This window comes from Rana temporaria, chromosome 9, assembly GCF_905171775.1.
Source record: "Rana temporaria chromosome 9, aRanTem1.1, whole genome shotgun sequence".
NCBI lineage: Eukaryota > Metazoa > Chordata > Amphibia > Anura > Ranidae > Rana > Rana temporaria.
Genome location: NC_053497.1, coordinates 7,861,466 through 7,885,507, shown reverse-complemented (window position 1 = coordinate 7,885,507; position 24,042 = coordinate 7,861,466). Strand labels below are relative to the sequence as shown.

At 42.9% G+C, this 24,042-nt stretch overlaps 1 protein-coding gene across 2 annotated transcripts in view; it reads right to left on the bottom strand.

Moving 5' to 3' along the window:
• Window positions 1-944: 944 nt before the first annotated feature.
• Window positions 945-24,042, bottom strand: part of ASTN2 (astrotactin 2) — a 394,891-nt gene continuing 371,793 nt past the window's right edge. For both annotated transcript variants that reach the window (XM_040322749.1, XM_040322750.1), the window contains 3 exons: window positions 18,119-18,219; window positions 2,771-2,954; window positions 945-1,628 (listed from right to left, as the gene is read on the bottom strand). In XM_040322749.1, coding sequence (XP_040178683.1) covers window positions 1,391-1,628; window positions 2,771-2,954; window positions 18,119-18,219 — 523 coding nt within the window. In that variant the 3' untranslated portion in view covers window positions 945-1,390. The remainder of the gene's footprint in view (window positions 1,629-2,770; window positions 2,955-18,118; window positions 18,220-24,042) is intronic.

Genomic DNA, 24,042 nt, shown 5'->3' with positions numbered 1-24,042 from the left:
TTCCCGGCGTAAAGTTACCCCTGCTATATGAGCCGTATATGCGGCGCACCAATGTTAAGTATGACTGTCGTTCCAGCGACGAAATATGAACATTTTACGCCGTTTGCGTAAGTTGTTCGCGAATAGGGCTGGACGTAATTTACGTTCACGTCGAAAGCAATGCCGATTTGCGGCGGAATTTCGTGCATGCGCACTGGGATTTTTTTCCTGAATGGCGCATGCCAGATACGCGGGGTCACAGTTAATATACATAAAACACACCCACATCATCCACATTTGAATTAGGCGGGCTTACGCCGACACACATACGTTACGCCGCCGTAACTAAGGGCGCAAGTTGTTTCTGAATACAGAACTTGCGCCCTAAATTACGGAGGCGTAACGTATCGGAGATACATTACGCTGGGCGGATAGATAGACCATTGTATCTGAATCCAGCCCCCTGTCTTCATTTACTGGAAGACCAAGGCAACCAACCAACCCAATGCAACATTTTTGTAAAGAGCCAGTTTTTTATACCTGGGAGGCCAAGGCAACCAACCAACCCAATGCAAAATTTTTGTAAAGACCCCATCTTTATTAGCTGTTAGGCTGAGGTAACCAACCAACCCAATGAATTTTTTTTGTAAAAGACCCATCTTCATTAGCTTTACATTGATACATAACATTCCATAACTGTTCCCTCCCTTGTAATAAGACCAAGGCAACCAACCCAATGCAACATTTTTGTAAAGACCCCGTTTTTTTTTACCTGGGAGGCCAAGGCAACCAACCAACCCAATGCAACATTTTTGTAAAGACCCCATCTTTATTAGCTGTTAGGCCAAGGCAACCAACCAACCCAATGACATTTTTTTGGAAAGGCCCATCTTCATTAGCTTTACATTGATACATAACATTCCATAATCGGTTCCCTCCCTTGTAATAGGCAGTTGACACCAAAATTGTATTGTAGGAAGATGTTTAATGCACACCGGTTGTAGTACTATATGCACAGGACTGAGCAGGTTTAAGTGAACTACAAAAAGCAAGAAAACAAAAAATAGAAAATTCCCTGCATCATTTCCACACTAATTGGAAAATTAAAAGGCAACGAAAAAAATAGAAGATTTGTCACACCTCCGTCCAAGGAGTACATGGTGTAGTAGTGGCTTTGCTGGTACTCTTCATGGGAATTAACAAAATATTTATTTAAAAAAAAGGTTTCTTGGTCTTTTTTAAGGATTTTTAAAAATGAGTTATGTGTCTCCATAGCACCTTATCCGTCCTCGAGGAATAAAAGTCACTACGACGTTCACCATTTCTTGGCTGCTTTAATGACATTACCCTGGCATGACCATTGATGCTCTTGCCAGTCCTTCCAGAGCAAGGTTGGCTTCCTCGGCCGCGATTATCGGCCTTTAGAGTCACCATAAGTGTTCCGAGGCATGGACACCATTTTCTCTTCGCATGTAAATTTACTGTCTTTTAAAATGCTGTACAAAACAAAGCCTGAGGTTCGCAGGTCTTCGCTGTGGCAGATCAGGTAAGGAATGTTGTCTATCCGGCGTTGGATGTGTGTGCTTCGTAGAAGTCCGGAGCAGTGGCTGCTGACTTTTTCAAGTCTTCGAAGAACCAGGTGGGCTTTACTACAATAGAAGAGAAACAAGGTGATTTAGGTAACAAATAACATGAGAAATGGCAGTAATGCCCTGTACACACGATCGGTTCGTCTGATGAAAACGGACCGATGGACCATTTTCATCGAACAAACCGATCGTGTGTGGGCCCCATCCAGGGGAGGGCTGGCAGCCTTAGGCCTGGGGGGCAAGTCCAGTCACGTGGCCCATAGAGCGTGGAAAAGTGATGGATCGAGGAAAACAGTCTAAGATTTTTATGATCACAAGAGTCCGCACAGAGGCCCCCCTTACATCAGAGCCCGCACAGTGGCCCCCCTTACATCAGAGTCCACACAGTGGCCCCCCTTACATCAGAGTCCACACAGTGGCCCCCCCTTACATCAGAGCCCGCACAGTGGCCCCCCTTTCATCAGAGTCCACACAGTGGCCCCCCCTTACATCAGAGTCCACACAGTGGCCCCCCTTACATCAGAGCCCGCACAGTGGCCCCCCTTACATCAGAGCCCGCACAGTGGCCCCCCTTACATCAGAGCCCGCACAGTGGCCCCCCTTACATCAGAGTCCACACAGTGGCCCCCTTTACATCAGAGTCCGCACATAGGCCCCCCTTACATCAGAGTCCACACAGAGGCCCCCCTTACATCAGAGTCCGCACAGAGGCCCCCTTACATCAGAGTCCACACAGTGGCCCCCCCTTACATCAGAGTCCGCACAGAGGCCCCCCTTACATCAGAGTCCGCACAGAGGCCCCCCTTACATCAGAGCCTGCACAGTGGCCCCCCTTACATCAGAGTCCGCACAGAGGCCCCCCTTACATCAGAGCATGCACAGTGGCCCCCCTTACATCAGAGTCCACACAGTGGCCCCCCTTACATCAGAGTCCACACAGAGGCCCCCCTTACATCAGAGTCCACCAGTGGGAGGTGAGCAGCGGCCGTGAACTGTGTTAACAGAGCTCCAGCAGGCATATTCCTGCTCTGCAAAAACAGCATTTGGTAGTGGCGGCCAGTGGCTGTGCATAGTGTCACCAGCCCGGGGGGAGATTTCCACCCTGCCCCCCCTGCCAGCCCTCCCCTGGCCCCACCAAAAAAAAATAGAACCCATTTTAAATTTTTCTTATGCAGTTGGTTCACGGCATCATTCATTCTTACCGGGGTCCCAGCTCATCTTCACTTCTCCATACAAAGTCCCCGAACTTCTCATACAGCGTGTTATAATGATGCTGGACTCGAAGAAGCATTGACGCAGATACCTCCATCAATGTGTTGTAGGCGATCTGCTGCTCCTTCCCGCTGGTGTAACCGTTGTATAAAGTGTAAATTCTGTCTGCAATTTCTGTAATGAAAGATATCAAATTTAAAATCTGACTTAAAAACTTGGAATGTTTTCTTCGAACATAAATAGCAGTTTCTCAGAATCTTCTGTAAAGGAGCTGTTGTTTAACCACTTAAGGACCGGACCAATATGCTGCTAAATGACCCAAGGGGTTTTTACAATTCGGCACTGCATCGCTTTAACAGACAATTGCGCGGTCGTGCGACGTGGCTCCCAAACAAAATTGGTGTCCTTTTTTCCCCACAAATAGAGATTTCTTTTGGTGGTATTTGATCACCTCTGCGGTTTTTATTTTTTGCGCTATAAACAAAAATAGAGCGACAATTTTGAAAAAAATGCAATATTTTTTACTTTTTGCTATAATAAATATCCCCCAAAAACATATATAAAAAAAAATTTCCTCAGTTTAGGCCGATACGTATTCTTCTACCTATTTTTGGTAAAAAAATCGCAATAAGCGTTTATCGATTGGTTTGCGCAAAATTTATAGCGTTTACAAAATAGGGGATAGTTTTATTATTTTTTATTTTTTTACTACTAATGGCGGCGATCATCGATTTTTTTCGTGACTGCGACATTATGGCGGACACTTTTGGGACCATTGTCATTTTCACAGCAAAAAATGCATTTAAATTGCATTGTTTATTGTGAAAATTACAGTTGCAGTTTGGGAGTTAACCACAGGGGGCGCTGTAGGAGTTAGGGTTCACCTAGTGTGTGTTTACAACTGTAGGGGGGTGTGGCTGTAGGACTGACGTCATCGATTGAGTCTCCCTATAAAAGGGATCACTCGATCGATGCAGCCGCCACAGTGAAGCACGGGGAAGCCGTGTTTACATACGGCTCTCCCCGTTCTTCAGCTCCGGGAGCGATCGCGATGGGGCAGCTATAAACGAATAGCCGCGCCGTCGTCCCGGATCGCTCTTCCGCGGGAATCCGACCGCCGCATGTAGCGGGGGGGGGTCCCGATCGGACCACCGACCCACGTCTAGCCAATGTGCCTGTACGTGCCATTCTGCCGACGTACATATACATGCGGCGGTCTGGAAGTGGATAAAAGTCTATTTATAATAAAACAAAGGTCACAAGCATTTTCCCCACCGTAAGGGTAATGTGGTTATTCCCTATGATTGTCATATCCATCTAGTGGCCATCATGTAATATTTTCCTGATTCAGGTATGTCAAGGAAATACTGCATGGTGGCTAGCTAAATTTTACACTGCTGTATCTCCTGTGGTCTTCTAAGGCCTCGTACACACGATAGGTTAACCAGAGGACAATGGTCTGAAGGACCGTTTTCATCGGTCAAAACCAATCGTGTGTGGGCCCCATAGGTTATTTAACCTTAGGTTAAAAAAAAGCCAACTTGCTTTAAAATTAACCGATGGATTCCTAACCGATAGGTCAAAACCGATCGTTAGTAGGCATGACCATCGGTTAAAAATCCGCGCATGCTCAGAATCAAGTCGACGCATGCTTGGAAGCATTGAACTTCGTTTTTTTCAACAAGTCGTTGTGTTTTACATCACCGCGTTCTGACACGATCGGTTATTTAACCTATGGTGTGTAGGCGTGATGGACCATCAGTCAGCTTCATCGGTTAACCTATGACAACGGTCCTTCAGACCATTGTCCTCTGGTTAACCTATCGTGTGTACGGGGCCTTATAGGAAAACACCTTCCTCTGCCCTTTGTACATTTTGGCCTCATCTTGCTCATTAAAATTGCCCTGCCACTGAACAGTTGTACACGGCTGTATCTCCTGTTGTCTTCTAATCCTTGTAAGAAAACACTTCCCCATGCCCTTTGTCTCTAGTACATTTTGACCTCATCTTGCCCATTTAAATTTCCAGGCCACTGGACAGTTGTACACCGCTGTATCTCCTGTGGTTTTCTAATCTTTTGAGAAAAACACCTTCCCATGCCCTTTGTCTCCGAGACATTTTGGCCTCATCTTGCTCAGTTTATTAAAACTGACCTGTCACTGCACTGTTGGATCTCTTGTGGCTTTTTAATCCTTGTAGGAAAACACCTTCCCATGCCCTTTAATTCCAGTGCATTTTGGCCCTTATCTTGCTCATTTAAACTGGCCTGCCACTGCACAATTTTACACTGTTCTATGTCCTATAGTCTTCTAATCCTTGCAGTACCCTTTGTCTCTAATACATTTTAACCTCATCTTGCTCATTTAATTTGCCCTGTCACTGGACAGTTGTACACTGCTGTATCCCTTGTGGTTTTCTAATCCTTGTAGGAAAACACCTTCCTTGTGCCCTTTGTCTCTAGTACATTTTGGCCTCACAGTGCTCATTAAATCTGTTCTGCCAATGGACAATTTTACACTGTTGGATCTCTTGTAGCTTTTTAATCCTTGTAGGAAAACATCTTCCCATGCACTTTATCTCTAGTATGTTTTGGCCCTTATCTTGCTCATTAAAACTGCCCTGCTGCTGCACAATTTTACACTGCCTTATGTCCTATGATCTTCTAATCCTTGTAGGAAAACACCTTCCTGTGCCATTTGTCTCTTGTACATTTTGGCCTCATCTTGCTCATTTAAATTACCCTGCCACTGGACAGTTGTACACTGCTGTATCTCCTGTGGTTTTCTAATCCTTGTAGGCAGAGCTTTTTTTCTCAGAAAATAGGTGCAGGAACTCAACCACGACTCCGTTCAGATTTCACAAACAGTAGAAGGGTCTTAAAGGGGCATTAAATACCAGGATTGCATAAAATACAGAATACAGAGTTCAGGGGGGGGGGGGTTACATACAGAGTGCAGAGCTGTGACTTGTACACACAGAAACCAGACTTCTGTGTTTACAAGTGATTGTAGTGAGCAGGCACCAAAGGGTCTGAGCCAAAGGTGGTGGAACTGAGTTCCCCCAAGTTCCCCCTGAAAAAAAGCCCTGCTTGTAGGAAAACACCTTCCATGTGCCCTTTGTCTCTAGTACATTTTGACCTCACTGTGCTCATTAAATCTGCTCTGCTAATGGACAATATCACACTGTTGTATCTCCTGTGGTCCTCTAATTCTTGAAAGGTAAATACCTTCTTGTGCCCTTTGGCTCTAGTACATTTTGCCGACTATGACCCTAAAGCCGTGTACACACCATCAGTCCATCCGATGAGAATGGTCTGATGGACCGTTGTCATCGGTTAACCGATGAAGCTGACTGATGGTCCGTCGTGCCCACACACCATCGGTAAAAAAAACGATCGTGTCAGAACGCGGTGACGTAAAACACAACGACGTGCTGAAAAAAACGAAGTTCAATGCTTCCAAGCATGTGTCGACTCGATTCTGAGCATGCGTGGATTTTTAACCGATGTTGTGCCTACTAGCGATCGGTTTTGACCTATCGGTTAAGAATCCATTGGTTAAATTTAAAGCAAGTTGGCTTTTTTTTTAACCGATGGTTAAATAACCTATGGGGCCCACACACGATTGGTTTTGACCGATAAAAACGGTCCATCAGACCGTTGTCCTCTGTTTAACCTATCGTGTGTACGAGGCCTAAGATTACCATCCCTACAGTCAAGCATGGAGGTGGAAGGATTTTGCTTTGGGGCTGTTTCTCTGATAAAGGTCCAGGCCGACTTTTCCGCATTAAGGGGCCAATGGATGGGGCCATGTATTGTAAAATCTTGGATGAGAACCTTTCTTCCCTCAGCCAGAACACTGTAGATGGGTCATAGATGGGTCTTTCAGCATGACAATGACCCAAAACATACCACCAAGGCAACAAAGGAGTGACTCGAGGAGAAGCACATTAAGGTCATGGAGTGACCTATGCAGTCTTCAGACCTTAATCCTATAGAAAATTTAAGGAGGGAACTGAAACTTTGAGTTGCCAAGCCACAGCCAATAAACCTTAAGGATTTAGAGAAGATCTGTAAAGAAGAGAGGACCAAAATCCCTCCTGAGATGTGTGCAAACCCGATCACCGACTACAAGAAATGTCTGACCTCTGTGCTTGCCAACAAGGGTTTCTCCACCAACTACCAAGTCATATTTTGGTTGGGGATCAAATACTTATTTTATTTACTGAACTGCAACTTTTAGGTGTTTTTTTTTTCTCGATTTTTGGTTGATATTATGTCTCTGTCATTTAAAAATACACCTATGATAAAAATTATAGACCTTTCGGGCCAGATTCACAGTGCAAGTAAGCCGGCGTATCTACTGATACTCCGGCGTACTTTCAAATTTGTCGCGTCGTATCTTTAGTTTGAATCCTCAAACAAAGATACGACGGCTTCTGGCTTCGATCCGACAGGCGTACGGCTTCGTACGCCTTCGGATCGTAGGTGCAATACTTCGGCGCCCGCTGGGTGGAGTTCGCGTCGTTTTCCGCGTCGGGTATGCTAATTAGCTGTTTTACGGCGATCCACGAAGGTACGCGTGGCCGACGCATTCTCTTACGTCGTCGCTAGTCGGCTTTTCCCGGCGTATAGTTAAAGCTGCTATTATGAGGCGTATAGATAGACTTGCCATGTTAAAGTATGGCCGTCGTTCCCGCGTCGAATTTACATATTTTTTTTTTTTTTGCGTAAGTCGTCCGTGAATAGGAAAGGACGTAACTCACGTCTAAGTTCAAAACATGACGTCGGTGCGACGTCATTTCGCGCAAAGCACGGCGGGAAATTCCAAAACGGAGCATGCGCAGTTCAATCGGCGCGGGGACGCGCTTCATTTAAATGAATCACGCCCCCTACCCGCCCAATTTGAAATACGCGCCGAGAAATACACTACGCCACCGTAACTTACAGCGCGAAATCGATGAGGATTCGAAAATGCGCCAGGTAAGGTACGGCGGCGTAGTGTATCTCTGATACGCTGCGCCGATCTACATGTATGTGGATCTGGCCCTTCATTTCTATGGAAGTGGACAAACTTACAAAATCTGCAGGGGACCAAATAATTATTTTCCCCACTGTAGATGTTTAACAATCCAGCAACAACATACACACTGTTAGAGACCACCACTTTAAATCTCCATAATCGGATGGATGTAGGCACAAAAAATGTCAATGCCCCCCTTTTCCACTCAATCTAGCATCACACTGTACAAGACCTCTGAAACCATCAAAATAAAATGTTCTACGGAGAGCCATAAAAAGCCATAAAAAAAGAAAGATGCTAATGTATTTCTCTTTATACTCGGGAGAGCAATTATTTAGAAACCCCGCTGCCCAGATAACACTGGCTATGCTTTAAAGGTGATGAAACCCAGAAAAGCCTGGAAAAAAAAAAAGGTGATGACTGAAATCCATTTCTAAAAAGTCCAGGATTCTCTAAAGTTCAGCCGTGCCCTTCATGGAGAGTCCGTTATAAAATAAATGGTACAGTATACTACAGTATAGTATGAATCTGCAACTTAAAATGTTTGAGATTGTATTGAAAAATTAAAGCAGAACGTTCCCTCCCTATAAATATATAATTATGGGGGGGGGGGGGGGCAGAATTTTTTAAATATATTCTTGATCATTTTAAATTGCATTTCCATTATTACAATATATATACTGTATATATTTAAATTAAATAGTATATAATAGTACAGTATAAATTTGCAATTTAAAATTATCAAGAATAGATTAAATACAGCAGCAAAATAAATAAATAGTATACCATTTACTTTAAATATATATATATATATATATATATATATATATATATATATATATATATATATATATATATATATATATATATATATATATATATATATATATATATATATTTATTTATTTATTTAAAATAAATTGTATATTATAGTACAGTATACATTTTCAATTTAAAATGATCAAGAATATATTACCTAAGGCAGCAAAATAAATATTAATAGTAATAATAAAAAAATATATATATATTATTTTTTGCGGTATTTAATTTAAATATATACAGTATAAATTAAATTAAATACCGCAAAAAATAATTATATATATATATATATATTTTTTTTATTATTACTATTATTATTTATTTTGCTGCCTTAGTTAATATATTCTTGATCATTTTCAATTGCAAATATATATATATGTATATGTATATATATATATATATATGAAAAAAATATATATATTATTACAATATTTATACTGTATATATTTAAATTACATAGTATATTAAAGTACAGAATAAATTTGAAATTTAAAATGATCAAGAATATATTAACTAAGGCAGCAAAATAAATGACGATAATAATAGTAATAATTAAAAAATATATATACAGATATATATATCTATATATAATTTTTTTGCGGTATTTAATTATAGGTGCATCTGCACTTCATTTTTTATATATCTTTTTTTTACATTTTCTTAGTCCCCCTGCAAAGTTCCATAGCTGTTGATCCTGCCAGTGAATGCCGCATGCTTTGACAACAATGCTGCTCTGCTCCTGAACTCAGAACAGCGCAGTCACTCCTTTGCTTAACTCTTTTCATGCGCTGGCCCGACCACCACATCAATGGTCATTTGTGAAATAAAATCTATCTATATATATATAAAACTCAACGTGTGTGTGTGTCTGTGTATGTATGTATGTATGTGTGTATATGTACAGTATGTATGTATGTATGTTCCAGCATCACGTCCAAACGGCTAAAGATATTTACATGAAACTTGGCACACAGGTTACTTATATGTCAGCAACAAACATAGGATAGGTGGTTTAACCCTTACCCACCCCCATTTGCCATGGTCGGGGTTTTCCTTTAAAGTCCCATTCAACTCTATGGGAAATACATGTTACTTCATAACTTCCAAACGGCTGTAGATATTTCCATAACACTTGGTCACATGTTACTTATATGTCCACTTACACTATAGGATAGTTCATTTATCCCTTAACTACCCCCATTTGTGAGGGTCGGGGTTTTTGTTCCCATGCAAATCAATGGGAAATGTATGTTCCACATAACTTCTGTACGCCTGGAGATATTTCAATAATACCTGCTACACATATTACTTATATGCCAAATAAAAATATATGACAGTTACATTAACCCTTACCTACACCCTTATATAAAAGATGGGTATATTTATATTACTATGATTTTCCTCCCCAAAAGGTTCAGATAGGAAGACCGGGCAACGCCGGGTATTCAGCTAGTTATTATATATATTTATGAATTGAAAAAAAAAAAAAAGAAGTTGTAAAAACATCATACAATACTTCAATAAAAAAATAAATACCTAAAAACATTTTAACAACCTCAATACCAGAAACGTTTCCCCCCCCTTCCTGCCCAGGCTAATTTTCAGCTTTCAGCGCTGTCACACTTTGAATGGCGATTGCGATCATTCTACGCTGTATCCATATGACATTTTATATCTTTTTTGAGACAGATAGAGCTTTGTTTTAGTGGTATTTAATCACCACTGGGATTTTTCATTTTTTGCTAAACAAAACAAAAATAAATAAAGTTTTTCTTAGTTTCTGTTATAAAATTTAGCAGACACGTAATTTTTCTTCTTCACTGACGTGCGTCGATGAGGCTGCCCTGGTGGGCACTGAGAACCTGCACTGATGGGCACTAAATGAGGAGGCTGCACTGATGAGGCTGCACTGATGGGCACTAATGAGGAGGCTGCACTGATGGGCACTAATGAGGAGGCTGCACTGATGAGGCTGCACTGATGGACACTGAGGCTGCACTTATGGACACTGATGAGGCTTCACTGATGGGGACTGATAACCTGCACTGATGAGGCTGCACTTATGGGCACCGATGAGGCACTGACAGGGCTGGACTGGGACAAAAATTTGGCCCTGGACTTCATCCAGACTGGCCCACTTTGGCAGGTCTCTCACACGTCGGCCGGACAACTCCCGCACCCCCCGGCCACCCAAGCCCCCTCTCCCCCTTCACTAGCCACTAGCCGTTCTACTTCATTAGAGTAGAATGTCTGGTATTGGTACTCTTATAGGCAGTACCAGTGGGGAAGCTAGACATTATTTCACCCGGGGGAAAGAATCAGTTCGGTGTCCCCCCCCCCTTATGGGACAAGATTAGGCAGAAGTGAGAAACTCCCAGGCCATAGCTGTTGAGTCAGCTGTCTGTCCCCTCCCCCCATGCTCCTCTGTCATCCCCCATGCTCCTCTGGTCCTCCCCCTGCTTCTTTGTTCCCCCCCAGGTGAGCTCTGCGGGGAGGGAGAGGAGGTGAGCACTGTGGGCAGGGAGAGACAGAGGAGCGGAGGGGGGCGGCCGTCTGCTGTCACTGAAGCCGGCCCACTGATCCATCGGCCCACCGGGAAACTCCCTGTAGTCCCAATGGCCAGTCCATCCCTGGGCACTGATGAGGCTACACTTATGGGTACTGATGAGGTGGCACTGCTGAGGCTGCACTAATGGGGACTGATAAGCTGCACTGATGGGCACTGAGGAGGCTGCACTGATGGGCACTGATGAGGCTGCATTGATGAGACAGCACTGATGTGCTCTGATGAGGCTGTACTGATGGGGACCGATAACCTGCACTGAAGGTCACTGATAACCTGCACTGATGGGCACTAATGAGGAGGTTGCACTGATGAGGCTGCAATTGTTGGTACTAATGAGGCTGCACTGATGGGGACTGATAACCTGCGCTGAAGGGCACCAATGAGGAGGCTGCACTGATGTGGCTGCACCAATGAGCACTGATGAGACGGCACTGATTTGCACTGATGGGGACTGATAACCTGCACTGATGGGCACTAATGAGGAGGCTGCACTGATGGGCACTGATAATCTGCCATGATAGGGCTGCACTGAGTGAGTGAGTGAGTGAAAAACTTATATAGCGCTACACATGCGAACTGAATCGCCTCTGAGCGCTTGTTTGACCATTTTTCCCTTGAGCTCAGAAGAGCTGGGTTTTGATCTTTCTCCTAAAGGCCAAGTGGTTCTCCTCCAACCGAATGGAGGTTGGTAAAGTGTTCCAAAGTCGCGGGCCTTGGACAGCAAATCTTCTTTCTCCTTTGGACTTGTACCTGGTTTTGGGGATGTGGAGTAAATTTTGGTTGGTGGATTGCAGAGCGCGATTGGGGTTGTAGGCTTTTATTTTGTCGCATAGGTATTGGGGGGCATTTCCCCAAATACATCTATGCGTCAGACAGAGAGCTTTGAAAGTGATTCTGTCTTTCACTGGCAGCCAGTGAAGGGATCTCCGTGATGGGGAAATTGATTCCCAAGGTTTTTTCCCAGTCACAAGTCACGCGGCCGTATTCTGAACGACCGGCAGGCGCGTGATTTGGTATTTTGGGAGTCCGAGGTAAAGGGCATTTGCATAATCCAGCCTGGAATTTACAATTGTTCCCACCATGACTGCTACGTCTTCTTTGGGGATAAATGGAATAAGTCTGCGTAGTAGGCGCAGCAGATGGTGAGATCCGCTGACTACTGACCCTATTTGTGCGTCCATTGTCATGTGGGTGTCGAAGATGACTCCGAGACTTTTGACTTTGGTGCTAGGGGTGATGATTTTTCCTAGAATGGGCGGGGGTGTCCAAGTTGTTGCCAGTTGATTCTTCCGATTGGCGTGAAACAGGAGAAGCTCTGTTTTCGAACTGTTGAGTTTAAGATAACTCTTTTGCCTAGTACACACAAGAGGATCGATCCGCGGAAACGGTCCGGAGGTCCGTTTCCGCGGATAAATCCTCTGGCGGATTTTGATCTCATGGTTGTACTAACCATGAGATCAAAATCCCTGCGGAATTCCCTCCGCGGTGACGTGTCGCGCCGTCGCCGCGATAATGACGCGGCGACGTGCGCGACGCTGTAATATAAGGACTTCCACGCATGCGTCGAATCATTACGACGCATGCGAGGGATGGATTCGGACGGATTGATCCGGTGAGTCTGTACAGACCATCGGATCAATCCGCTGGACTGGATTCCAGCGGATCGATTTCTTAGCATGTTAAGAAATTTTGATCCGCTGGAAATCCATCGCCCGGAAAAATATCCGCGGATAAATATCCGCTGGATCGCACACACCAGCGGATCTATCCGCTGAAACCGGTCCGCGGAAAAATTTCAGCGGATCGATCCTCTCGTGTGTACGGGGCCTTTGTCATCCAGTTCTCTATCAAAGAGAGACATTTCTCTAGTCCAAGAGAATGATCCTTGTTGTTGCAGATACGAAAATACAATTGTGTGTCATCCGCGTAGGAGTGGTAGAGCAGCTTCTGGCTGCTGATGATTTCAAAAAGAGGGCGGAGATAGATATTAAACAGCACCTGCGACAGCAGGGATCCTTGAGGGACTCCGCATGACACCGTGCGTTTTTCGGAGGTGAACGGTCCCAGTTTCACCACTTGTGATCGGTTTTCCAAAAAGGAGGAGAACCAGGGTAAGTCACATTCCGCAACTTTGGCTACTTCAGCTAGCCGAGTCAGTAATAGTTTGTGGTCTACCGTGTCAAAAGCTGCGCTTAGGTCCAACAGTACTAGAAGACAAGGTTCTCCTTCGTCTGCGGCCTCAAGAGCATCATCCCATATTTTGAGCAATGCTGTTTCCGTCCCGTACCCTGGACGGAAACCCGATTGATAAGGATCGAGCAAATTATGGGTGTCTAAATGCTGTTGCAGCTGTTGTACCACCACTTTCTCCATTACCTTGGAGAAGACATTCAGACCTGTTATGGTAATCGGTGCCCTGATTAATAGTGTAAATGCTGTACTCACTGTGGCCTGTCAAATCGTCTCTCCTTTTCTCTCGCGCTGCCTGACCAGCTGTGATTGGACACAGCTGATCACATGGTAAAAGGCCACTGTGATTGGCCCTTTCCCCCTGATCTGTGATCCCTTGTGTCCCTATTCCCGCCCCCAGGGTTCTCGGGAGGACACCCAGGGAGGGACGTACATCGGCTATAGTGTAGAGGGCAAGTGGTGAGTTCTCCATGAAAGGAAAAAAAGCCTCCTGAGAAATACCAGCAGGCCGAGCTACAACCTGAACGATGTGCCGACTTCGGATGTATCCATAGGAGTGCGAATTCTTTCTTTTTCTTCAAAAATAATGATTTAGTGGGCCACTCAAGTCTTTGGTTACACTGGGCCAGATTCACAGCGGAGATACGCCGTCGTATCTCTCAGAGTATCTATGCGGCTGATTCATAGAATCAGTTACGCATAGATAGCCCTAAGATCCGACAGGTGTAATTGTTTTACACTGTCGGATCTTAGGATGCAGTACCGCGGCCGCCGCTGGGGGGGAGTTTGCGTCGTAAACCAGCGTCGGGTATGCAAATTAGGAGTTACGGCGATCCACGGCGGTTTTTCGCGTTCGCTACGTCGCTGCTAGTCTAGTTTCCCGTCGCAAAGTTAGTCGTCGTTTTTGGTGCCCTAACTTTACACAGCACACATATGTGCTGTATAAAGTATGGCCGTCGTTCCCGCGTCGAAATTTAAAAACTTTTCCTCCTTGCGTAAGACGTCCGGGAATGCGGAAGTACGCTACGCACGTCGCCGTTCGAAAAAATGACGTTACTGCGCGCAAACACCGGCGGGAAATTCAAAAGGGAGCATGCGCAGTAGGTCCGGCGCGGTAGCGCGCCTAATTTAAATGACACACGCCCCTTTGAACTACGCGGGCTTACGCCGGAGGCGTTTTCTCGCAAGTGCTTTGTGAATCAGGCACTTGCGATGAAAACTTGCGGCGGTGTAACGTATCTACCATACGTTACGCCGCCGCAATTCTACGTGAATCTGGCCCACAGTCCGTATATGATGGTTTCCCAAATGATTGCACCTTGGGTCCATTATTCTGATATACAACAGTACCCCCTACCTGTCCCCAAGAAGAAGTCCTCCCATAAAATAAATGTGGATGCAATGTATCTGTCTTTAAAAGATTCTTATGCCGCGTACAGACGGTCGTTTTCTGCGATGTTAAAAAAACGACGTTTTTAAAAACGTCAATTTAAATGACCGTGTGTGGGAGAAAACGTTGTTTTATGTCTTCTGAAAAACGACCAAAAAAAATTGAAGCATGCTTCAATTTTATGTGTCGTTTTTCAAAACGTCGTTTTTCACTTCACAGAAATTGACCGTGTGTAGCAAAAAACGACGCTTCAAACGACGTTTTTACACCCGCGCATGCCCAGAAGCTAGTTATGAAGCGAGCTTCAATGGAAAAACGTGGTGAACGTAACCGCGCTTTGCTAGAGCACTGTGAAAAAACTATGGTGTGTAGGCAACTTCGTCTTTGAAAATTGAAGTTTCAAAAACGTCGTTTTTTTACATCGCATAAAACGACCGTCTGTACGCGGCATTAGGTTCAGAAATACAAAAAAAAAAAAAAAATATGTGCAAAAGTTTTAAAGCATGCGTGAAATCCGGTAAAAAATGTTTTATATATATATATATATATATAATGTGTTTTTTTTTTGTTTTTTTAGGCATTGCACCGATGGTCTGAGCTCAGCCATGTTTTATTCATGATATTGATGAAGTTCTTCACATGGAGGGCTTTGCGGTATTTTTATAAAGATAGAGAGAAGAGATTATCAGAAGACAAATGATCTGACACATTTCTCCCTGTAAAGCCTTTAATCAGAGGAAAAAAGGTGGTTGTGGAGAAGTGTGATAATAAACCACCTGAGGAATAATAATCAGAGGAGAGCCACACGGGGGCAACGCCGGCCACACGGGGGCAACGCCGGCCACACGGGGGCAACGCCGGCCACACGGGGGCAACGCCGGCCACGCGGGGGCAACGCCGGCCACACGGAGGCAACACCGGCCACACGGGGGCAACACCGGCCACACAGGGGCAACGCCGGCCACACGGGGGCAACGCCAGCCAACACCTTCTAATCATCATATATATATATATCATAACAAGAAGAAAAAAATAAAGTTTTATTTTCCGACAAACTTCCCATCCATCATGTAGATTACGGCGTTGTCTATTGAACGCTAATATAAAGGAAAAAATAGAAAAGAAAAATGTCCTGTGGGTGCAAAGTGATTATTCTTCTACTTTATTGTGTCACGGGGGGTGATCAGTCACTACAAGGGTATGTCCTTTGTTTTAAATGGTAACTCTACTTTTATGGGAGGAAACAAAAACGAAATAAAATATAAAAAAACATATACAACCCATATTGTATTTTAATGGAAAGGTCATTTTTTTAAATAAATTAAATAATGTAATAATAATAATAATCGTATTATTAATAATAACAACACCAATAAATACTATAATAATAAAGAACCATTATTAACTATAATAATAATTATTATTATAATAATTATTTTTATTATTATTATTATTATTATTATTATTATTATTATTATTATTATTATTATCTATAATAATGATAATATTAATCTATTATTATTGTTATTTAATATTAATAGTTTTATTATTATTATTATTATTATTATTATTATTATTATTATTGGGAAAAAATATGCAAAATAATGCAACATGGAGTTCTGAACTCTGTTGGTGCCCAAGAATATTATTATAATACAGGATTTATATAGCGCCAACAGTGTTATAATAATAACAACAACAATAAATACTATAATAATAATAATAATAAATAATAATATTAATAATAATAATGAACTATTAATAAAAAATAATAACAATAATAATAATAATAATAATAATAATAATAATAATAATCAATAATAATAATACAAATAATGATGATAATATTCACCTAGTATTATTATGATTATCATTATTATTATTATTATTATTATTAAAATAATTATAGTTTATTATTTAATAATAATATTGTCATTTTTAATAATTAATGTAATAAATCAATTATTATTATTATTATTTTTATTATTAATAATAATAATAATAATAATAATAATAATAATAATAATAAAAACAACACCTATAAATACTATAATAATAAAGAAATATTAATAAATAATAATAATAATAATAATTATTATTATTATTATTATTGTAATAATAATAATAATAATAATAATAATAATAATAATACTAATGATAATATTAATCTATTATTATTGTTATTTATTATTATAATTATTATAGGTTATTGCTCATTAATATTATTATTACTATTATTATTGAATATTAATAAAAATCACCTTTCCTTTTCAATCTGCACCTGCTGTAATTTTATGTAAAAATGCAACATGGAGTTCTGAACTCTGTTGGTGCACACGAATATGATTATTATTATTATTATTATTATTATTATTATTATTATTATTATTATAATACAGGATTTATATAGTGCCAACAGTGTAATAATAATAACAACAATAAATGCTATAATAGTAAAGAACTATTAATAAATAATGATAACAATAATATTGATAATAATAATAATAATAATAATAATAATAATAATAATATTAACCTAGTATTATTATGATTATAGATTATTATTATAATTATTATAATTATTATTATTAAATAATATTATTGTACTTATTGTACTTTAATGGAAAGGTCATTTTTAATAATTAATGTAATGTAATAAAAAATGTATTATTATTATTATTATTATTATTATTATTATTATTAAGGATTTATATAGTGCCAACAGTGTAATAATAATAACAACAACAATAAATGCTAGAATAATAAAGAACTACTAATAAATAATAATAATAACAATAATAATAATAATAATAATAATAATAATAATAATAATAATAATAACAACAACACCTATACATACTATAATAAAAATAATAATAAAGTACTATTAATAAATAATAATAATAATAATAATAATAATTATTATTATTATTATAATTTTTATTATTATTATTATTATTATTATTATTATTATTAATAATCATAATATTGTCTTAGTCTGCACTAAGATACAAGTCAGATTTTAGGCATCCTCTGCAATAGGAATTTTTGTTTTTAGTGAGATACTCCCCAAGGGTTAAATAATTCTAAAAGTATGCAGACCCTGCAGCTTTTTTTCATTAGAACACTGAGAGTGCACCAGGTGATTATAATGAACCAGAGCCCCCCATTCAGTATCAGTCTGCACAGGACTTGATGATACAAACAGCCGGATCATTTTATACCGGTGCTTCGAATGTCATCATTGTTCACGCAACCGGACCGCCATAGTAAATAAGCCAGTTTGCAGTTTCTACCGGTAAACATGCAACTCTCTTGTGGACGGGTTTACAAATTTAAAAAAATGCCTCACCTTCAGCTTTACTGTCATCCACCAATGAGCAAGCCGTGCGTAAGGTCACCAAACTTTGTGCCGAGTGTCTTCCATGAGTATCCACAGCAATCAGACTGAACCTACGGAGGTGAAAAGAACATAAGTAAGCCAAGAGATTGAAGTTTAATTTACACATATATTGCCAAAAGTATTGGGTCGCCTGCCTTTACACGCACATGAACTTTAATGGCATCCCAGTCTTAGTCCGTAGGGTTCACTATTGAGTTGGCTCCGCCCTTTGCAGCTATAACAGCTTCAACTCTTCTTGGAAGGCCGTCCACAAGGTTTAGGAGGGTGTCTATGGGAATGTTTGACCATTCTTCCAGAAGAGCATTTGTGATCAGGCACTGATGTTGGATGGGAAGGCCTGGCTTGCAGTGCTCCATTGTTGGTACCAATGGTTGGGAATAGTGTCCCATCATTGGTGTCAGTGGGAGGAATAGTGTCCCATCATTGGTATCAGTGGGAGGAATAGTGTCCCATCATTGGTGTCAGTGGGAGGAATAGTGTCCCATCATTGGTGTCAGTGGGAGGAATAGTGTCCCATCATTGGTGTCAGTGGGAGGAATAGTGCCCCACCATTGGTATCAGTGGGAGGAATAGTGTCCCATCATTGGTGTCAGTGGGAGGAATAGAGTCCCATCATTGGTGTTAGTGGGAGGAATAGTGTCCCATCATTGGTGTCAGTGGGAGGAATAGTGTCCCATCATTGGTGTCAGTGGGAGGAATAGTGTCCCATCATTGGTATCAGTGCCCCATCATTGGTATCAGTGGGAGGAATAGTGTCCCATCATTGGTGTCAGTGGGAGGAATAGTGTCCCATCATTGGTGTTAGTGGGAGGAATAGTGCCCCATCATTGGTATCAGTAGGAGGAATAGTGCCCCATCATTGGTATCAATGGGAGGAATAGTGTCCCATCATTGGTATCAGTGGAAGGAATAGTGTCCCATCATTGGTATCAATGGTTGGGAATAGTGTCCCATCATTGGTATCAGTGGGAGGAATAGTGCCCCATCATTGGTATTAGTGGGAGGAATAGTGTCCCATCATTGGTCTCAGTGGGAGGAATAGTGTCCCATCATTGGTATCAGTGCCCCATCATTGGTATCAGTGGGAGGAATAGTGTCCCATCATTGGTGTCAGTGGGAGGAATAGTGTCCCATCATTGGTGTCAGTGGGAGGAATAGTGCCCCATCATTGGTATCAGTAGGAGGAATAGTGCCCCATCATTGGTATCAATGGGAGGAATAGTGTCCCATCATTGGTATCAATGGGAGGAATAGTGTCCCATCATTGGTATCAGTGGGAGGAATAGTGTCCCATCATTGGTGTCAGTGGGAGGAATAGTGTCCCATCATTGGTGTCAGTGGGAGGAATAGTGTCCTATCATTGGTATCAATGGTTGGGAATAGTGTCCCATCATTGGTATCAGTGGGAGGAATAGTGCCCCATCATTGGTATTAGTGGGAGGAATAGTGTCCCATCATTGGTGTCAGTGGGAGGAATAGTGTCCCATCATTGGTGTCAGTGGGAGAAATAGTGTCCCATCATTGGTGTTAGTGGGAGGAATAGTGTCCCATCATTGGTGTCAGTGGGAGGAATAGTGTCCCATCATTGGTGTCAGTGGGAGGAATAGTGTCCCATCATTGGTATCAGTGCCCCATCATTGGTATCAGTGGGAGGAATAGTGTCCCATCATTGGTGTCAGTGGGAGGAATAGTGTCCCATCATTGGTGTTAGTGGGAGCAATAGTGCCCCATCATTGGTATCAGTAGGAGGAATAGTGCCCCATCATTGGTATCAATGGGAGGAATAGTGTCCCATCATTGGTATCAGTGGAAGGAATAGTGTCCCATCATTGGTATCAGTGGGAGGAATAGTGTCCCATCATTGGTGTCAGTGGGAGGAATAGTGTCCTATCATTGGTATCAATGGTTGGGAATAGTGTCCCATCATTGGTATCAATGGGAGGAATAGTGTCCCATCATTGGTATCAGTGGGAGGAATAGTGCCCCATCATTGGTATTAGTGGGAGGAATAGTGTCCCATCATTGGTGTCAGTGGGAGGAATAGTGTCCCATCATTGGTGTCAGTGGGAGGAATAGTGTCCCATCATTGGTGTTAGTGGGAGGAATAGTGTCCCGTCATTGGTGTCAGTGGGAGGAATAGTGTCCCATCATTGGTATCAGTGCCCCATCATTGGTATCAGTGGGAGGAATAGTGTCCCATCATTGGTGTCAGTGGGAGGAATAGTGTCCCATCATTGGTATTAGTGGGAGGAATAGTGCCCCATCATTGGTATCAGTAGGAGGAATAGTGCCCCATCATTGGTATCAATGGGAGGAATAGTGTCCCATCATTGGTGTCAGTGGGAGGAATAGTGTCCCATCATTGGTATCAGTGGAAGGAATAGTGTCCCATCATTGGTATCAGTGGGAGGAATTGTGCCCCATCATTGGTATCAGTGGGAGGAATAGTGTCCCATCATTGGTGTCAGTGGGAGGAATAGTGTCCCATCATTGGTATCAGTGGAAGGAATAGTGTCCCATCATTGGTATCAGTGGGAGGAATAGTGTCCCATCATTGGTGTCAGTGGGAGGAATAGTGTCCCATCATTGGTGTCAGTGGGAGGAATAGTGCCCCATCATTGGTGTCAGTGGGAGGAATAGTGTCCCATCATTGGTATCAGTGGGAGGAATAGTGTCCCATCATTGGTGTCAGTGGGAGGAATAGTGTCCCATCATTGGTATCAGTGCCCCATCATTGGTATCAGTGGGAGGAATAGTGTCCCATCATTGGTGTCAGTGGGAGGAATAGTGTCCCATCATTGGTGTTAGTGGGAGGAATAGTGCCCCATCATTGGTATCAGTAGGAGGAATAGTGCCCCATCATTGGTATCAATGGGAGGAATAGTGTCCCATCATTGGTATCAGTGGAAGGAATAGTGTCCCATCATTGGTATCAGTGGGAGGAATAGTGTCCCATCATTGGTGTTAGTGGGAGGAATAGTGTCCCATCATTGGTGTCAGTGGGAGGAATAGTGTCCCATCATTGGTGTCAGTGGGAGGAATAGTGTCCCATCATTGGTGTCAGTGGGAGGAATAGTGTCCCATCATTGGTATCAGTGGTAGGAATAGTGTCCCATCATTGGTATCAGTGGGAAGAATAGTGTCCCATCATTGGTATCAGTGGGAGGAATAGTGTCCCACCATTGGTATCAGTGGGGGGAATAGTGTCCCATCATTGGTATCAGTGGGAGGAATAGTGTCCCATCATTGGCATCAACAGGACCCATTGTCGGTACCCAGTTATATTATGAAGATTTAGGAAAGAATCCAGGCCTTTCTTGAAACTCCTGGACTGGCCAGAACCACCTCTTGAGGGAGTCTCTTCCATGCAACGTCCAACATTGGCCTAAAATCCCTTTCACTGTCGAAATGCGTCAGCTTTATCCAGGCTATCTAGTAATATCACACAGGGAAGTCCCAACAGACCTCTTGGCTGCAGTCACTGGGGCCGGGACTCTAAGCTCATTGGCCACACATACGAGGGGGAGGGGGGGGGTCGCTAAGCATGGTGACACCAAAGCTAGATAAGGTCAGTTCTGGAACCTTCTAACTAATAATGATAACCGGGGGGGGAGGGGGCGCTAATTACCGGGATTTCAGGTTGCTGTAATTTCTTAACGGTCTGATTGTCAGTTTTTATGATGAGAAATAAAGTTTTAGGGCCAGATTCACAGAAGAAGTACGCCGGAGTATCTGCTGATACTTTCAAATTTGCTGCGTCGTATCTTTATTTGTCTTTCACAAACAAAGATACGACGGCTTTTGGCTAAGATTCGACAGGCGTACGGCTTCGGATCTTAGGTGTAATTCTCCGCGGCGGCCGCCGGGTGGAGTTTGCGTCGCTTTCCAGCATCGGGTATGCAAATTAGCCGATTACGGCGATCCACGAAGGTACGCGCGTTCGTCGCATTCTCTTACGTCGGTTTTTAGCGTCGTACAGTTAAGAGTGCTATTTACATGGGGTAAAATTACTCCTCCATGTTAAAGTATGGCCGTCGTTCCCGCGTCAAATACATTTTTTTTTGCGTAAGACGTCCGGGAATACGAAATTACGTTACGCACGTCGCCGTTCAAAAAAAACACGTCGGGGCGCCGTAATTTCGCGCAAAGCACGGCGGGAAATTTCCTAACGGAGCATGCGCAGAACGTTCGGCGCGGGAGCGCGCCTAATTTAAATGGTACACGCCCCATTTGAGTTAGGCGGGCTTGCGCCGGACGGCTTTACGTTACACCGCCGCAAGTTTACAGGTAAGTGCTTTGTGAATCAAGCACTTACGCTGAAAACCTGCAGTGGTGTAACATAAAGGGGATACGTTACGCCGCCGCGCGGCTACGTGAATCTGGCCCTTAGATTTTAATCTTTTGATTCATCGCACCTGAAAATCAATTCCGTTCCCTTCATCCTCCTCTTTCTATGCAGATTATGGGATTTGACTTTGTTGCAATTTTATTTTTTGATGTTTTCTAAAAGGGAATTTTTTTGATGTTTTCTAAAAGGGAAATTTTTTGATGTTTTCTAAAAGGACTACAAATGCTGAAAAAGCTTTTGTAGTTGTTCTTCTTAGGCATTGCGAGGTTTATATATTTATTGTTGTTCTTATCTTGTGTTCTCAAGTTCTCAGCGGGTGGAAGTCGGTTTCCAAACGGCCATCATTCACCACAGGAAACAAGGGGGTAGATTCAGGTAGGGGCGCGCACTACTACGGAGGCGCAGCGTACCGTTTTTTACGCTACGCCTCCGTAAATTACTTGCGCTACGCTTCATTCACGAAGCATTTGCTCTGTAATTTGCGGGGGGCGTTTCGTAAAAGTCGGCGGCGTAAGCACGCGTAATTTAAATGATCCCGTAGGGGGGCGTGGATCATTTAAATTAGGCGCGTTCCCGCGACGAACGTAGTGCGCATGCTCCGTCAGGGAAACTTTCCCGACGTGCATTGTGGTAAATGACGTCGCAAGGACGGTCATTTGCTTCGACGGGAACGTAAATGGCGTCCGGCGCCATTCACAATCCACTTACGCAAACGGCGCAAATTTCGAAAAACGCGACGCGGCAACGACGTCCATACTTGGCATTGGCTGCGCCTCCTAATAGCAGGAGCAGCCTTTACGACGGAAGCGCCGTACGCAAACGACGTAAAACTCGAACGCCGGGCGCACGTACGTTTGTGAATTGGCGTGAGTATGCAATTTGCATACTCTACGCTGACCACTACGGTAACGCCACCTAGCGGCCAGCGTCAGAATGCACCCTAAGATACGACGGCGTAAGAGACTTATGCCAGTCATATCTTAGGCTACAGTCAGCGTATCGAGGTTTCTGAATACAGAAAAGTCGATACGCCGGCGCTACTTAGCAATTACGCGGCGTATCTATGGATACGCAGGCGTAATTGCTACCTGAATCTACCCCAAGAATAGCAGCACGTCCAATGGCTTGAGTCAGGAAAAACTTCACCTAGGGGTGACAAGCCAATCAGAGGGTCTGTGGTGTTAAGTGTCTTCCCAGGAGTGGTGCTCCCGGGGGGGGGGGGGGCTCCAAGTATCGCTTCGGGTTTGGGGCCCCATTGTGAGAACGGACGCTAGGCCACAACTCTACTTGTTTTTCTTGGTGAGCCACCTGAGATGACCCAAACGCCGCCGGAGTCCCGCGATCGGTCCCCAGAGCTGAAGAACGGGGAGAGCTGTGTGTAAACACAGCTTCCCCGTTCTTCTCTGTGGCGCCGTCATTGATCGTGTGTTCCCTAATATAGGGAAACACAATCAATGATGTCACACCTACAGCCCCGCCCCCCTACAGTTAGAAAAACATATGAGGTCACACATAACCTCTACAG